Below are 17,869 nucleotides of genomic sequence, written 5' to 3'. Positions count from 1 at the left end.
CTGCTTCTGGAACTCTGGTGTGTTGTCCTCAGAAGAGGGGGCTTGGGCTGCGTCCCCCCGCCCCCCCATCTGAGCACCTACCACCTGGGTGGTTTCAGGAGTCATGCCCAACTTGTTCGGAGCCTGTCTTTTTTTTTTTTTTTTTTTTTTTGGCCCGGGAGACAGATCTTGGAAGACAAAGGAACAGGTTATTAGAAAAAGAATTAGTAGTCACAAGTTAACACGAATTTACCTTAAGCCCCTGAAGAAAGAGCTGTCTGGCCAGTTGCCACTGGACCCTGCTTTCCTGACCTTCTCAGAGCTCTTCTCCAAGGCTGTCCTGGGTGTGTGCCAATCCTGAAAACTGCTCAGGGAGGCATAGAGTCCGGCTGTCCCCACTTTACAGATTGAGAAATGGAGGGAGAGGGCGGTTAAGAAACTTGGCCCTTGCTGGGATTTGAACTCAGGACGGCTGACTCTGGGGTCGGATTTTAATCCCATCAGGTCAGACTTGGAGTATTGGGTGTATTTTTGGGTGCCTCACGTGAAGGGTGTTGGCTAATCGGGCTCCCCCTTCTGAGAAGACTCGAGTCTTGGAGAAGGCTCACGGGGGACATGAAAATGGTCGAGTTTTTGAGGGATGCTCAAGTGAATGTCTCTAGATGATTCGAGAGGGAGAGCTGTCAGCGATATACTAGCCCACAAAAGCTCTGGTCGGGATTTTCCCGATGCTGGAAAAGTGTAGGCTTGCCTGTCTCCCCGAGAGTCCTTGAGGGCGGAGTACGTTGTGTTTCTGCACAGTTTGCTTTTGCTGCAGCCGGGTTCTTTTCTCTCTGTGCATCTCGTGACGGCAGACACATCTCTTATTGTCCCTGGATCTGAGTTTTGTCACTGGACTTGTACCGTCTGCGCAGCTTGCCATGGCTCTTGCCCAAGGCACCTGCTCGTTGGCGCACAGAGCTGGCAGCGGTCACGCCGTCGGGGGAGGACCCTTGCTGAGTGAGCAGACGGTGCCGGTGCCCGTGCCCCCGCAGCGGGCCTGGCAGGGCGCGGCACAGAGAGTTAGGGCGTCCCAGGGTGCCTTCCCAGCAGCCCGAATCCCGGCCCTTGGTGGCAGATAAGTTTGCCACCCAATTTGCACCCCCTTGAGAATCAAGACTGTCTAACCCTTTCCTGTTTGCTGCTCTTTTCTTTAGACCTATTCAGGCCTTTTCTGTGTGGTCATCAATCCTTATAAGAACCTGCCCATCTACTCCGAGGAGATCGTGGAAATGTACAAGGGCAAGAAGAGGCACGAGATGCCCCCCCACATCTATGCCATCACAGACACTGCCTACAGGAGTATGATGCAAGGTGAGTGCCTTGACCTTCCCTGTGGCTCAGTCTTCACGTGCAGCCTCGTGGACACCCTTGCAGGTGCTCATCCACATTCACGGTCACAGGGATTTAGGGCCTGGATTGGCGTTGGTGATGGCGCAGTGCATCATGGAGGTCTCTGAGCCAGTGTGAGAGCCGAGGCCAGTGGCTATCAAAGGGCATGTTTATATGTTGAGAGAACCTTCTAGAAGCTCTAAAAATAGAGTTCCTAGTTACTGCAATTTCTCATTCTTGTCAAGACCCTCTGTGCCAGTCTCCTCACTTACAGGTCCCTTCTACCAGGTACTCCTTTTTCCTCCTCGTTTTTCATGTCTTTTCTCTTGTTGCTTCCTCACAATCTGGAAACGCACTTGAGTTTTTCTTTTCTTTTTTTTTAAAGTTTATTTATTTATTTTGACAGGGAGAGAGAGGAAGCATGAGCAGGGAAGGGGCAGAGAGAGAGGGAGAGAGAGAATCCCCAGCAGGCTCTGTGCTGACAGCACGGAGCCCGACGCGGGGCTCGAACTCACGAACTGTGAGATCATGACCTGAGCCAAAGCCCAGAGTTGGACGCTTAACTGACCGAGCTACCCAGGTGCCCCTTAAGTTTTTCTTATCTTTAAGAAACAGGCACTAAATCTCTCTTGGATTCTGCACCCCCCCCCCCCCCCCCCCAGCTTGTGTCCACTCTCTGTCTTCTCACACTGGAACTTGAGAGAGGAAGTACCACACCCCGCTGGCCCCAGCACTTCTCCACTCTGACAAAGGTTACCCTCCCTGTGTTGCTGTTTCCACAGCTCTCGCGTGTTCTCATCTTACCTAACCTCTCCCCAGTGTTGGACAATCTTGACCGCCCCTTGTGACAGCCCTTCCTTCCTGTGTGACCCTCTCTCTGCTTCTCCTGATCTCTGGCCACCCCTCCGCGCATCTGTGTTCCTCACGGTCTCACCGCTTGCTCAGCTGTTCCTCTGGATGACGGATCCATCCAGTTGAGCGCCTTGACCGGCACATTCTGGGGGAGGATCGGGACCGTCGCCTGATTGATGCTGGCCCTTTGCCCCTGGCTGCCATTTCTCCGTCTACCCAGCCACCCGGGCCCAGCGGTTCCTCTGCTCTCCTCTCTCTCTTTCTCCCTCCTTTTCTCAAGTCCATTAGCACTTTCTATGGGTTTTATCTCTTCATATTTACGGCCCCCTTTCCCCTCTTTCGTCCCTTGGCCCTGACGTCAGTTATGGCCTCTGCAGGGTTTTGCCTGCACTGTTGCTGTGACCTCTTAACCTTCACTCTTAATAGAGCCCTCCCTCTGCCTTTGACAGAGGGTCATCTTTCTAGAATGCAAATCTGATCAGACCCCCTGATTCAAAATCTTCAAAAATCTCGAAAAGGCTCCTCCGTGGCCCCAGAGGTAACTCTGCAACCCGCCAGCAGCATGCAGTGCCCTTTGTCATCGGCTTTCCACTGCCTCTGGCTTTCCTGCTACGGGGACCTCATCCGTTTCTCTACCAGGCCTTTCTGCTTCAGGCCGCCAGGCCCGTGCCAGCTGCCTGTAGTGCCTGGCAAGTCCCTACTCCCTTGTGAAAGACCAGACTGAGGCATTCCTGCCCTCCAGGGAGGATGTCTGGACTAGATTTGGTGATACTTCATTTGACTTCGGTGCTCACAGACTTGTTTTTCCCTCCTAGACACAGACAGGGCCCATGTTGCCTTTATATTCTCGAGCTTAGCCAGGTGCTTGGCCTATGGCGGCATGTCAATGTCATTCTGAGTCAAGCCCAACTTCCAGGCCGGGCTGTATTCCCAAACCTCATACTGATAGTGCTTTTCCAAATCCGAATACACGCGCCTGCTTGTTTCCTTTAAACTTGGCCACGAAGCTGGGCAGTGGTGATAGAGAACCTTGCTGTATTAGCAGCTTTATCTGTGGCATAGTGGTTTGAAGGGGCAGCCCGCGGGTCTGTCTCGTGTCGTACACATAGTTGTTGTGGGGAAGGCATTTCGTTGCCAAGCTCAATGAATTCTGCAGCATGTACGAGTTTGGCCTAGCCTTTGGCTTATGTTTACATCGATGAAAATTTCTTGGGGAAACCAGCCCATTACTTTTAAAGTGGGATGTCTGTTTTAAAGTGCTAACTAAAGCAGTCTGGTGGGAGAACATTCTGTGAGATTCCAGAAGAGCCTGAGTCTGTGTCTCTAGAGGTTATGAGTCAGTTTTCTCCTAGCTGTCTTAATTGGCCCAGTGCAAGTTCACCCCAGAGTCTTCCTGAGCTCTGCGTTGCTGAATTAGGGCACATTCCCACACTCAGATCCTGGATTTGAACGGTTTTCTAGCACGTGGCCTTCCTTTACTTTCGGGCAAGCCATTGTGGCAAGGGCGATGTCATGATGTGGAACATGGCACCAGCAGCTGGGGGTCCTTAGAACTGGACTCCCAGCCTTTCTTCCCATGTCTTGCACGCAAGACTCCTTCCTAAAGAGATTTGCCCAATTTTTATCCAGCAATAAAAAAAATTTGAGGAGCACAAGTCAGCTCCATAGGTTGGAGATAATTGAAAAATGGAAAGGGATATCCAGAAGGCTGGAGCTTTCCTTCATGTTGACCGGGAAGCTTTGGCCCTAACGGAATGGTCTTGATAGGAAGCGAGGGGCTTCCCAAATTACGAGAGCAAGTGGGTGTGCATTTCATCCTTTGGAGACCAGGGATGCCAATCCACTGCGGGCCCAGGAAGACAGGGGCCTTGGTGCTTCTTTTTAACGATCTGTGGGAGTTCAGGGCCCACGTAATTTCTAACCCTCCGTCTGAGAGGTTTTCCCTCACCTTCTGCATGATGCTGGAGTTGCTGCAGCCCTGAGCCCCCACGGTGACCGACTGAGAATATTTCCGAGTCCCTTCTCGCTGGGCACAGCTGACCTGACAAGCAGTTAGCCACAGGTCTCTTGTTCTTGGAGCAGAGAGGAAGTTACTTAACAGGACTTAATTATGGACAGTGGTACCTTGGGGTCAGCGGGCTCTGAGATGAGCTCCTTGGCACTGGCTTTGGGGGAAAACAGGGTTGTTCTCTGCTACTCACCTCTTAAAGGGCACAGCCGGATAGTTCCTTTTCTGCTTTTTCCCTAAACAGGAACTAGAAAAAGGTTTCCTCCCTGAGCTGCCTGTGGCTTATGACATACTAGCATTTATTCTGCCAAATAGGGTAGTTGGCGGCTTTGTCTGGGGACTTTTATGAGATGAGCTCTTTGCCTGTTCCCGGGACCTCCCTGCCTTTCATCTCTTAAACGCTCTGGTTTGCCTCAGTCCTAACGTATGCCTCTTGTCCCGCAGTTAATATTAGTGGTGTCCATTTTCACTTTCTCAAGAGCAGCCCAGTTTGGGTGATAAATCCTATGGTCACCCTACCTATTTGTCAGAGTGAGCCAGGGCTTCTCAAACTTGGCAACTCTTGACTTTGGGGCCGGATAATTCTCTGCTGGGGGTAGGGGGCTTGTTCTGTGCATTGTAGATGTCTAGCAGCAACCTGGCCCCTTTGTACTAAATGCCAGCGGCACCCTCCCTCTCCATTGTGACAACCAGAAACGTCCCCAGACTTTGCTACTAGATGTTCCCTGGGGGGCAAAACTGCCTGCACTTGGGAACCACCGGACTGAGCACTGCAGAGTGGTTTTATTGAGTGTCGGCTTCCATGGATCAGTAGTGCCTCCGCCTTGCCGAGGATCCAAGACTCAATGCCAAGGGATGCTGCTGGGATAGATTAGTGCTGTCTGCCGTGGGCACAGGATGGGGCATGGCAGCCTTTGGCACCCTGGATTAGTCTGTGGAGAGAGGAGGTGGAAAGTGCCGGAATACCAAGAGGTTTAGTGCATTACTCTGGCACTGGAGACCCTGGCAGTCCAGGCGGAGGGATGGGACGTGTTTGTACGCAGACATCTGGGGCCGTGGCTGTAGAAGAAGACAAGCTGCCACCGTGTCGATTGTGCGGCTGCAGCAGGTGTCCTGGGAGTTCAGGGGAAGGTGTGGCCACCCAGGCCTGGGGTGGTCGGGGAGGGACCGGGGAGGCCGGCTCCTGTGGAAAGGCTGGCAGGTGTGCGTCAACAAGTGGTTACACTGTAGCCCAGACGTGCCCGGCAGTTCTGTTTGTTTTAAGCCTCGACCTTGGGTTTAATTAAAGTTGCGGTGACTCGGTCGGTTCACCCTCCCAACCCTGGCTTCTTTTCTGCTTGGTTAATATGTTGCCGTGGCCATGAATGGGTTCTTCCTGCCTCAGGGATTGAGCCGGTCCTTGGTCCTCGGGGTTCCGTAAAGGGCCGCTGGAGGAGAGCGTGAGCCCCTTGCCGGGCAGGGGATAGCGCTGTGGGGCATGAGGGCACGTCCCGGGGCAGGAGCGGCACGCGGCCTGTTGAAGGCGCCATGGGGTTGGGAAATGGCACCCCGGGCTCCCGGCGGGACCTGGCGTTCCGGGCTCTCCCTCTGGGGGTCAGGCTGTGTGCGTGTTCTTAGGGGAGAACCGACCAGTGAAAGAATCTGACTTGAGCGCAGCTCTCTCCCCAGCGAAAGCAGAAAACCTCTCCTGTGCCGATTAGGTAGAATGCCAGGTCCCGTTCGCTTTCGGTGACTTCATGGTATTTTAATGAGCTCCCAGCGTGTCTGGGGGAGTGGCAGCGGGGTCTGCTTTCATTCCAGGCCTAAACTAATCTGAGAACTATTTAACCCTTTGCTCTGGGCTAATCCCACCTCTGCGTCTCAGCAGAAGCTGCCAGGAGAAGCGGCTGGTCCCCCAGCAGCTGCTCAGAGTGTCCAGCGGGTGTCCGAGTGCCCTCGGCGGCAGACTGACCTCCGGGCTGACCCAGGGGTGGAATTCTAGCGCTGTCTTCGTATGTGAGTGTGATCCCTGTAATTCACCGGTGAAGGGACAGGCCCAGAGATGAATGCTAACTGACTTGTCCAGTCAGCGCCAGAGACCAGGGCCTCCTGATTCCGTCCCCCCGTCCCAGTGCCTGTCCCCCAGGGGCACCATTGCCCCTCGTTCTCTGGCTGGCATTTGGAGGACTTCTGTGTGTCTGGCTGGCTGGAGGCCCTCGTTCCTTCTCCACACTCTCTCTGCCAACTGCTGCTGTTGAACTCTCTGCTCTCCGAGGCCTTTCTGAGGGAAAAAAGCGCCAAGCGGGGGGAGGCGCTGGGGAAGTGCTTCCCGGGGACGGGGAAACATGACCGTGAACACACGCACCAGGACAGGCGGCCGAGGAAACCACAGATGGGATGACTCCACTTAAGCAGGAACGTGCCGGCCAGGGGGCTCGGGCCCTGCCAGAGAAGCACTACCGTGCACGCAGAGGCCCCCGCCAGCCGCAGGGAGGTCTGGGGCCAGGCCCCGAGTGCCCACGTGTGGTTGCCTTCCCCACGGGGCGTGCCCCCTGCCCGCAGGTGGTCTCTGTGCACCAGACTTGGGCCCACCTAGGAGAGGTCCCGAGAGGCAGGTGAATGAACTTGAGGAGGAGGGAGAGAGCCTAGCACAGAGCAGGGAGCCTCGCCTCGCCTTAGGGCTGCGGGGCTGGTGGGAACGGCTTTGACCAAGACGCAGCACGGGTCACCCACGCCAGCAGCCTCAGCTTTAGGAGGAACTTGTCTTGTGAGCACGGGTCACCCACGCCAGCAGCCTCAGCTTTAGGAGGAACTTGTCTTGTGAGCCAGAGGTGTGGTGTGGAGAAGAGTGGCTGGGGTTGCCCTCGATTTGGGTTCCTGACTGATGGGGGACCGCTGTCGCTGAGCCTTCCTCCTCTTGTCTGCCTCTTGGCTCAATGGAAACGTACGTGGGGGGGGGGGGGGGTTGCGGGGATGAGACAAGAGGCCTGGCCTGCAATCAGTTTTTGACTTCACCGTCTCTGCCCTCCACGTCCTGCGTTCTTTCCCTCCACGCTCCCACTCGCTTAACGGAGGTGATCGCCAAATGCTCGCTCCAGGGCAGGCTTCTTAATCTTCTCCGAGAGCAACTCAGGAGAGTTCAGGCTCTCGTAGCAGTGTGCATAGGAAGTGACTCGTCAAAGCCACCTTCCCAGCAGCGGCCGCAGAGCACACAGGCATGCGCGGGCAGATGCGGTCTCCGACTTGGCCCGTCTTGTCCGCGGCCCCCAGCGGGCAGCCGGAGGCCCGCGGGTCGACATGGCTTCGGCGGGGCTTCAGGAAAACGTGAACTCAGAGGTGGCTCTTTTGAGCAGCGCTGAAAGGGATCCTCTGTTGACATAAGGTGGGGACCCCGGGGGTGGGGCGTGCTGTGACAAGCGACCCTGGGTCCACCCGAGCCTGGACGGGGTGGGGGTGAGGTGCTGTCCTACAGCCCCTCGCAGGAGGCTGCTTGGTCGGGTCCCCCAGTAGGAGAGCCCGGTCCTCAGAGTGAGGCTGCTTAATTATAATGTGGTCGTGCCTATCCGTCCCATTTCTGTAAAATGTTCTTTCTAGAAGAGGAATCTGCGGTTCGTGGATCCTTTTCAAGGATTCGGCTTTATTTAGGCTTACTTTTTTGTTTGGCTTTGAATCCAACCCAGTGGGTCTGCTGGGGTTTGCTCTGGGCCATCTGCAGTGGGAGGCAAGAAGGAGGTGCCCTCCGGGAACCTGAAATTTTGAGGATGGTCCAAAGCGTGGCTCAGTGTATCCGTCACTACCCCTCTCCAGCCCATGGACAAACAACCAGAAGGCACCTGCAAAGTCTGTAATGGCCCAGGAGCTTTGTGCTTTTAGCCTCCCTGGACACGCCCCTCCTCTCGGCCTGTGAATGCCGCTTACCGGCCGTATTTCCTGTTCTGTCCAGTTCTGGCCCAGACTCCAGCAGAGTTGTGTTCCAATAGGTCAGGACTGATCATCCGTGTGTTCAGAGGAATGGGTTGCTTTCCTTCCCCTGCCTGATTTCAGGAATGAAGCTGTCCGATGAGAACAAGACGAAGTCTCTAAAACTAAAGAGTAAGAGAGCTGAAAGTGTGCCGGCGTGAAAGTCAGGATTCTCTAACTGGCTTCTGTCAAACTCCTTTGGTCTTGACCAAGGCTGTTGGCCCGGTGGCCACCTTTGCCACGAACTCTGAGGACCCTTGATGTTCTTTTGGCCAACAGGCAGCTCTGGCCGGGGCTGAGGCTGTCATTCCAGCCAGACTTGGGGACTCGATGAAGATCCGGTCCCCACCCTTTGCTGGTCCACAGACACGCTAAGCTGAAAGCCAAGGACAGAGGCCATGCCCCAGGAGCAAATTCTGGCCTAACAGTTACCAACATGCCTTTCATTTCGTTTGATGGCCCCTTCTCAAGGCGACCGGGGCCACTGGCTTCTTCGGGACGCAGCTCCACGTGTTATAACCGCTCGCCTCCCGGCACCCGAGTTCCTGCTGTCCTCCGCCAAACCTGACGACACTCATCACGGGGGCATTTCTAAAAGCCAGGCCTGTTTGTGCTCTGATGTGGGGCCAAGTGGGTCCTGAGCTTTGTCTGGCCAAGTCCCTCTCATTCCTGGTGCCCCACTGTCCTTCCCTCCCATGCTTCCCTTCGTCCCTCCTGGACAGTGGAGCTGTGACCTGGGGCTCTAGTGGGCCTAGCCCAGCCCCCCTGCCTGTCTCTCCTTTGCCCTGAGGGGAACGTTGTTTAAGAGCAAGGCAGGCTGGCCTTCCAGCGTTTGGGACACGGTCTCTCTGAGCGTCCAGGTGGCATTTGCTGTGAGATGTCGGCACTCACGTGTGACGTTCGAATTTCCCTCCACCCTGACAGACCTGCCAGGGCTGTCTCAGCAGCCGCCCCACACTCCCAGCCCCGCCCAGGGACGAGGTGTCCCAGCGACCAGCGGTGGCTTCTGGCAGGTCTGCCCGCGCCCGGGAGTCACCGGTGTGAGCAGCTAGGTGCCTTTCGGCCGAAAGAGGACTTGTTTGGGGCCTGGCCTGCCCTCTACCATGGTGAACGTTAAGTGCGGTCCCTGGGGCTTCTTTCTAATTATCGAAGGTGCCTGATGGGGGAGGCGCCCGTTCTCGGCCTCCCGCAACGACAGACCTGGGCCTACTTGGCGGGGGTTCGGACACAGCCGCGCCTGGGGGAGTGTGTGGGTGGAGACACTGGGCCGCAGCCAGCTGCTTTCTGGCCGAGGTTGCTGCTGACTGGCATCTTCCTGGTCTGGACCTACCCGCGTGCCTTGGCGAGACCGTTGGCACCTACCATGCTGCGTGCTTGGGAGTCCCTGGCTGCGGACGGCGAGGCGGGCGGTCTGCCAGAGGCTCCACGACACACGGGGCCTGAGGCTTAGCATCGGCCTGCCGCCCGTGTCGACGTGGAGCATCATTCTGCCTCTCTCACCTCTCTCCTTGCCTCCCAAGCACCTGCAACCCGGGTGAATGGGTCTGGCTTTGGAGAAAGTACCAGGTGGGTCTGTAAGGCCCCCAGAACCCTTCCTGAGAAAGCAGACGGCTCCTGCTCTGCAGCGTTGCTGGTGGCCGAGCGGCCTGCCCTGTTAGGAAGCGTCCACAGGGAAGAACCAGACTCCCGGAGGCCCGGCTTCGTGGCCCAGCTTGCGTGCCTTTGACAACGTAGGAGAGTTTCCGGGACTCGGTGTCCTGCCCTCTGAACGGACTTGTTTGAGCCAGATGTTCCCCGGGGCCTTCCCAGCCCCCAAGTTCTGAGCCTGAACCCACAGGTGTCTCCACGTTTCATACTTGGCGAAAGCTTTGCCCTGTGGCCCACAAGAGCCCGACACTCCACGGGGCTCTTGAGAGAACCGGCTCTGGAGTGCGGGCCTTTGCGCCTTGTTCCCGGGCGACACTCTGCAGGGTTCACACCGTGAGCCACCCTGGGGTCTGTCTGCCGTTTTCGTGACAGGCACATGCCTCGGTGGGGGAAAGTTTAGGCCTGCTTGTCACGGGTCGCCCCACACTGGTGTGCACCCGACCTGGGACTGCCCTTCGTTTTCCTTTTTCTTGGTCCATCTCCACTGCTCAAGAAGCCTGGTTGATCTGAAGACGGGTCCCGAGGGCAGGGCGTTCCTCAGGTGTGCCCCCCCCCGAGAGCAACCGGCCCTCGGGAGCCCTTAGCTCAGTGAGCGTGTGATGAGTCAGTCCCGGCAGCGGCTGTTGGTGAAGCAGGCCCGTTCTCTTCCTTGTGTACTTCCTGTCGGGGCTGATGTCACCACTCTGCGAGCCTTGTGGCCTTTTATGGACAAGAATCGCAGCTCCTCTCAGTGAGGAAGTGAGCGATAAAGCCCCTAGCAGAAGTCTGTACCTGGGGTGAAATACCTGCGGTCAGGTTTCCCCTCCTCCCACCTGAGCTGGGCCTCCTGAGCCGGCTGGAAACACCTGTCCCGGGCTGGAGGCCTGTATCAGCTCTGAAAGGCCTCAGGGCATTTTGGGTTTCAAATAAAATCAGGAAAGGGAATGACCTCATCAGTGAACATGTAACTTAAAACCTTTTTTGTGGTTGTTCTGTGGAGGGTGCACAGGGGAGGTGCAAAGGGCCTGGGGTTATTAAGGACAACGTTTCCAGGCGTCTGTGCTGTACCACGTGCTTCAGGCACCCATGTCACTCAGTCCTTAGAGCAGCCCTGCTGGTGAGGCCCTGGCCTCCGATTCCGAGAGGTCAAGGGGCCAGGCATCTCTAGGGAGAGTACAGAGTGGAAATCAGAACGCTGCTCTCTCTCTTCTGTCAGTGCTCCAGACACACAGGTAGTGGTTGTCTAAGTGTGCTCTAAGGAGCCCTGTCTCTACCACCGAGGCAGCTCTGGTGTTTATCTCCTGTTCTTCAAGTTGGAAATTCAGGAGTTTATCTGAGAGAAAGTTGCTCTTAAAGAGTTGAAAACCACTAGAGAGAGGTTTTATAATCGGTTTTATAATCCCATCTCTACCCAGCCCCCACCAAGTTAGGGGCTGGGCAGGAGAGGTTAGCGGCCACAGTCAGGCTGATGCCTTCATCCCGGCAGGAAACCTGTTTCTCAGAACTGGATTGCCTCTGATGGGTGCACTCGCCTGGTTCTGGGCAATAGGGTTCCTGTCGTCTTTCTGTCTGCCTGCCTCCTCCTGGTGTGGCAGAAGCGTGTTTTCAAATAAGCCTTCAGTCCCTATAGGCCCAAATAAGGACTTCAATCACAGCAGAGCGGCCTGAGGGTGCCTGGGTGGCTCAGTTGGTTAAGCGTCAGACTTCGGTTCATGTCATGATCTCACGGTCTGTGAGTTCGAGCCCCGCGTCGGGCTCTGTGCTGACTGCTCAGAGCCTGGAGCCTGCTTTGGATTCTGTGCCTCCCTCCCTCTCTGCCCCTTCCTTGCTCATGCTCTGTCTCTCAATCTCAATCTCTCTCTCTCTCTCTCTCTCTCTCTCTTTCTCTCTCTCTCTCTCTCTTTCTCTCTCTCTCTCAAAAATAAATAAACAGTCACACAAAAACACAGCAGCCTGAATTCTGGAGTGTCTGTGTGCCACGAGGTTACCTTGTGGGGAAGGTCTTACGGAGTGGGTGTTAAGGAGGGACCCCGCTGGAATGCACGGGAGGTCTGGCCGAGTAAACTGAGTCAGGCAGAGAGCTTCCTGGTTGCTGAGAATTCTAACCATCCCCGTACCCAGAAGAGCTTCCGAGCTGAGGAACAAATCCAGAAGCACTATGAGAAGAAACACACGTAAACCAGGGACAGTGCCCGCCTTGTCCCCTGCCTCCTCCTGTGAGGCCGCAAGATAACAGACCCAAACCCACTGTAGGAACTGAAAAGACCTTTCCAGACTTACGGGGCCATGGTGTCCTTTCACTGCAGGCAGGTGGGTTTGGGGCCCCACGGGGTAGAGACCAGAGCTGAGGAGACGAGAGAGGCCTCCATCAGTTTTTCTTTGCAAAAGCGTTTGCCCAAAAGAGTATTCTGGCAAAGCGAATCCAGACTTCTTTATAAAATGAGAGCATTGGAGTGTGTCCTTGCAGGCCGTGTTGACAGTGGTGCTTCAGGGATTGGGGGTGAAGGGTCAGGAGAGGAAGGCCTGGAGGCGGTGAAGTGCATGGAGGCCGCCTAGCGTTTGGGTCCAGAATCGGGAATTGAAGCGTGTTCAGGCCTCTGTGTGTGCCACCCGTGTGCGCGTCTGCGTTCGTGTTCACGCGCACCCGCGTCCGTACCTGTGTGTCCACGGGCGTGGGTGTGCACGTGCTCGCGAGCGCATGGGCCCGCACGCAGCCTGTCCGCGGCTCTGCGCGGCTGTGTGTCTGCACACGTGTGTGTTTGTGGGCTCTGCTTCCTGTTGTTCGGCAGCTCAGCATCTGACACACAATCAGAGGAATTCTAGCCATCCCAGGGACGGGGCCTGGGCAGCCCTGGGAAAACGGTTCCTTCTGGAAGGGATGGGGATGTTTCCTTTTATGGTAGCGTCGGCCGCTGCTGCCTTACGACTTGCCAGCCCGCGCAGGTACATTCTTGCCCACTTGTGGAGCAGTGACTGAACGTGTCCGCGGTGGGGGCTGGCCCCACAGGGATGTGAGGGGGTGGGGGTGGGGGCGCCAGGGCCTGGGATCACAGCCGGGTTTGCTCAGACCTTGCTGGTGGCCACGCTGTCCTCAGGGGGTGGGTGCTGGGGACTGCCCTGTCCTCCCCAGCCCTTAGCCCCTGCTCCCTTCCTGCCCCCCTCTGTCTTCCGGAGACCCTGCAGAGGCTCCCTGGGCCCTTGCTGCGTGGTCTTGAGGTCGGTCTTGAAGGACCTCGTTTGGTGGGAAAGTTGAGACCAGGGGCTGCTCTGAGAAGGTGCCCAGTGGTGAGCAGGGTGTGGGGTGTGTGGGTGGAGGTGCCTGGCTGAGTTCCCTTGCACCCCCACACTGTTGATGTTTGCTAGGGGGCCGGAGGGAGGGCTGTGGGGGGGGGCACTGCCGTTTGTGTTGGGTGGGAGGCTTATTCTTGCCTCTCTCTGTCTGGATGTCCTCTTTCCCTCCCGAGCGACCCACAGACAAGGGCTGGAGACGCGTGTAAACGCATACGCGCCGAGATTGGGCACGTTGGAGGCTCTCCTTGCCAGGTGGCAGGTGACCTAGCTGATCCGGTGTCTGTTGGTGTTGAACAGCTAAAGCTGTCTCCTGAGGCCGTGAACACAGTGAGCCATGAGTCACTTTCCCGTTGTCCCATCCTGCAGGGCCCTGGCCGGGCAGTGGCAGCCAGTGAGCGTGTCCTTCCAGATCACCAGCGCTGGTTTCTGTGCAGCACCACGAATTCTGATTGTGGCCGGTCCTCCTCTGAGACTCCTCAGCCAGTGCTCTTCTACTGGGGCTTGACTAGCAGTCCTCTGTTCCTCCTCATTAAGGACTCCCGCTTCGCGTGGGGAAGTAGATAGCGGCCATTTGCGGAGCTCGTCCTGTTGACGTGCCGGTCCATCCGTTACATGTGTTATTTCTGTTCTCCACGCTAATCCTGTCAGGGAGTTAGTAGCATAGTTACTCTATGGATAAGGAACCCGAGACTTGGGATTTACAGACCTCACGGCAGCTCAAATATCAGCAAGGAGCCTGGTCCCGGATTCAGTGGATTTGACTTCAGGGAGTTGAGGGGATTACGCAGGGTGGGGTGAAAAGGGGAAAAACATGAGTTTGTCTTCTCAGCCATTGCTTAGGATTGGACACCCCGCCCTGAACCAGGTCAGCCCAGACGCCTTCCAGCATTTCTGTCAGACTTCGCTTTCAAAGCGTGGTCGGTACTGTTCCTCCCGCACACAAGGGGCGCGAGCTGGTGTATCCTTACTTGCTAAGGGAGTCACAGCTGGGGACGGTCGTAGAAAGTTCCCGACGGCCAGGCCTAGAGGCCCAGGTTGTCCCAGACGCCGGTCAGAAGCTGTGATTCTGACATGTTTGCGTTCCTTCCGAGCTGCCCTTGAACCAGCTCGCTGAGCACTCCCACGTGCCAGACCCCGCACTGCTGCCTCCGTGCACGGGTGCTCGTCTCCCCGTCACGGGAGGAGGCGGGGGCTCCGGGAGCCCGCGCACGGGTCGGAGGTCCCACACACCCCGCGGCAGAGGCGGCCCTGTGCCCTAGCCTGGTCTGCCCGGCCCGCACCCAGCCGCCTCACCGATGTTGCCGGGCCTTATTTCTACGGCCCCCGCCCCAAGGGTCAGCGTAACAGGGCAGGCCTCCCCTCCGCCCTCGGTGCAGCAGACTCCTGGGGACCTCTCTGGAGATGGGCTTTCTTGGAGGTGGTTTCCTGGGGGGGAGGGTGGGGGTGGGCAGGCTGAGCTCCCGGAGTGGTGGGGGGAGGGGCAGACGCCCAGCAACACTGGCACCCGTCCGAGTGGGGCATCGGGCGGGTGGATGCCGGCCGGCGTGCGGGGCCCTCCGCAAGGGCAGCGGCCGAGACCTTCTGCTCCTGGGGAAGGGGCAGCTCTTCAGAAGCCTGACAGGGAGGCTTTTGTATCTGGCAGAAGTTAACCTGATGTCTTCTTTGTTTCAGACCGAGAGGACCAGTCCATTCTGTGCACGTAAGTGTTTCTGCCCGGGTGGCGGGGCCTCGTGTCACCCCCTGGGTTGTCCTCGCTGTGCGGACTCCTGCCGAGACCCAGGCTGCTGAGGTCCGCTCCCAGTCGGGCCCCCGCCCTTTCCCCAAGGGATGGGCCTCCAGGCCCCAGGTTAGCCGCTCGGCAGTCCCGTGGCACAGATAAGCTTGGTTTCGGGGCCAGACGTGGACTCCCCTTCCGCTTCCTCGTACCGTGTGGGGAGGTCCGTAGCAGAGAGAAGCAGGAATCTTCTCCACAGAGCACAGTTGGGAACTGGTGGGTGCCTCCAGAGCACATTCCTTCTAGCTCTGAATGGTGGCTTTCTTTACCTGCTTTGAAGCAGACACCGGGGCTGCTCGCCCTGGCCCCCGGCACTTACCGAGGAGATAAGTAAACCCCACTGTGGGGGGAGTTGATGGTACAGAACATTCCTTCAAGTGGTTTCGAAGGGACACGTGTGAGTGCCTTTGGCCCGTGAGACAACAGCTGCCCAGAGCCGATCCTGAGACTTTGTGACAGCAAGCCTCCCAGGTGACCAGGCCGGGCAGCGGGTCCGGGCGGTCTGCTGTCGGGCCTCCCGAGGCCCATGGGAAGCGGCCGGAGTGAGGATTCCAGAACGCAGCATTTATTCGCCTGTTCCCCCTCCTGCCGCAAGGGGTTGGGTCCCTCACTGACACCTAGCGGGACCGGAGGCGGTGGCCCGGGTGCGTTGCGCTTCAAGGCTTTGGCCACGTCCCCCCTGAGAACTTTCTTGGCTCTCTTGGCAGGGGTGAGTCTGGAGCCGGCAAGACAGAGAACACCAAGAAAGTCATTCAGTACCTGGCTCACGTGGCCTCCTCACACAAGAGCAAGAAGGACCAGGTGAGCGCGGGCCTTCCTCCCTGAGGAAGAGCATCTCACGATTCGTAGTTCGGAGCGTTTGGGGGATCGAAGCAGAGGCCGGACCCTCTTTCACGGGAGGCGGCAGCTCGGCCGTGTGGGGAGCGGGTCCGGTGGTAGCCAGCCCACTTCTCCCCCGGCCTCCTAACTTTCTGAGTGGCTGTGGACACCGGAGACCCCCAGGTTTTGTGAAGCAGCGCTCCCGGCATTTACGGCTAATTAGAGATTCCCAAACTCGGTTCTCGAGTTGTCGGAGACTTGGAGCCTCTCGGGCAGGCCAGCTTTTGAGCCCCCGCCTCTTCACCCTGCTGTTAAAATGCCTCTGGGTGGACGGTCCCCCAGTGAAGAGAGAAAGGGCAACTAGAAAGTCATCTCACTTCCCTTTTTCTCCCCCTCCCTCTTGATGGATTATGGTCGAACCCAGCAGTGTCCTCGCTAGGTGAGCTTGCACGTTTACTGCACGTTCTGCACCAGGAATGCGTGTTCTGCCCATCGTGTGCCCTTGATTTATGTCTTTTCTCCTGAGCAGCTTTTCACTCCACACCGTTGTCACCTTCTGCGGCTAGACCTGTTCTCGTAGGCTCGGCTCACTGACTGTCTTGGGAGGAGGGGCTGGGTGTGACACGCGGTGACCTCTCGTGCACTCTGAAATGACAGCCCCCGCAGAGCGGGTACGGGCCCCATCGCCGGAGCCGTTCTCGGAAACTCTGGTCGTGCCCAGAGCTCCCTGTGCCCACGGCAGCTGTAAGGCCCCGGTGCAGAACCCCGACCGAGGTCCGGCAGAATGGGAATCTGCTGTCCCGGAGCCCCACATGCTCGGTGTCTGTGGACCGGATGGAGATGGCTGTCCCCCCTCCCCACCCCCCCCCACCCCCCCCGCCACCTGCCAGCACTGTGCCAGTCAGAAGCAGCGCCCGGAAGGCCCCACACTGGAGTGTCCCAGGGTTGGGGATGATCAGTCCTAAGCATGCCCGTGTGGTGCTCTCTCGCCTTTCTCTTAAGCACACACTCTTAGGCTTCCTTGTGAATTCCAAGTGCCCGTGGTGTCCCCTCAAGCCATCAGGGGGGACTGCGCCGCCTCTCCGTGGCTGCCCCTTGCCCCACGGGGGGCTCACGGGGAGCCGTGAGCAGCGTGTGGAAGTAAGTAGCGGTGTGTGTCTGTTGCATGCAGACCCGGGGTGTGTCCTGAATGTCCTAATGGGTACAGTCTTCTGGAATCGAACCAAAAGTAACTTTTCATGTGCCAGACTGCTCAAGACATTCTAAATCTTTTTCCGTGGGGCGTCAGGAGTTATATTTAGAAACTAATAAAGTTTCTCTTGCTCCCTGTCTCCAACCCCCATTTTCCATTCTCTTTAGGAGGCCTATTTCAAAAACAGAGCCGCGAGGCTAGGAATCCTCTAGCTGTGGTTTTCCGTCTCTGAATTTGCCATAAAATCCATTTCCCAACTATTTATTGAATGTCTAGTATGTGCCTGGGTCTCTGGAGGGTGACCTTGGAGTCCCTGCCCTGGAGGATGGGGGACAGGACCGCAGTTACAGAGTCAGCACATAGACGCGTGGGGCTTGTGTCTGGAACTCCAGCTGCAGAGGGGGGACGGCAGGCCCTGGGCACCCCACTCGGAGGAGACGGCCTGCTGGAGGGAGGGGTGATGAGGGGGAGCAAACTTGTCACATCCTATGTCTCCAGTCACAGTGTGTGACAGGCCACTCTGTCCCCAAGTGGAGAGATTGAATAGGTTGCCTCTGGCTTCCGATTGCTGCTCAGGCCCTCAGTCGTAAAGGCCGCTGACAGTTTAGTGGATTTCCTTGCCTAAAGCTGTACAGTGATTTTCCACACACAGCTGGGGCACGAGACACTTGAACTTGGTTTATGGCTCTCGTATTCTGGAGCCTGTCACGGCACACTCTGGGCGACAGCTCTCCCTCGCAGTGACCCAGATGCTTCTCCCAAGGCTGCCCACCGGAACGCCCCGACTTCACGAAGCCCACGGGAGGGCCGGGCTTCGGCCGGGGCTGCCGGTTGGCGAGGCACAGCGTGGGCGGGGGGGGGGGGGGGGGGGGGGGGGGGGAGGGGGAGCCATGATCTTCAGCCGTTCTTCCTCTTCCTCCCTCTGTTGTTTATATACTAGTTGGAGGCCACTGGCAGAAACACCAGCCAGTGAAGCCCTTCAGAAACCGGATGGGTTAATTCTAGACCTAGAGCATAT

General features: G+C 57.4%; 1 protein-coding gene across 1 annotated transcript in view; it reads left to right on the top strand.

Moving 5' to 3' along the window:
* MYH9 (myosin heavy chain 9) overlaps positions 1-17,869 on the top strand; it is a 92,386-nt gene that overhangs the window by 35,725 nt on the left and 38,792 nt on the right. The window contains exons 3-5 of the mRNA XM_078449482.2: positions 1,176-1,332; positions 14,738-14,765; positions 15,548-15,641. Of these exons, the coding sequence (XP_078305608.1) occupies positions 1,176-1,332; positions 14,738-14,765; positions 15,548-15,641 (279 nt within the window). The remainder of the gene's footprint in view (positions 1-1,175; positions 1,333-14,737; positions 14,766-15,547; positions 15,642-17,869) is intronic.

This window comes from Panthera onca, chromosome B4 (assembly GCF_046562875.1).
Source record: "Panthera onca isolate mPanOnc1 chromosome B4, mPanOnc1 haplotype 2, whole genome shotgun sequence".
Lineage (NCBI taxonomy): Eukaryota > Metazoa > Chordata > Mammalia > Carnivora > Felidae > Panthera > Panthera onca.
Note: the sequence above shows the minus strand (reverse complement) of the source record. Positions and strands in the feature narration are given on the sequence as shown.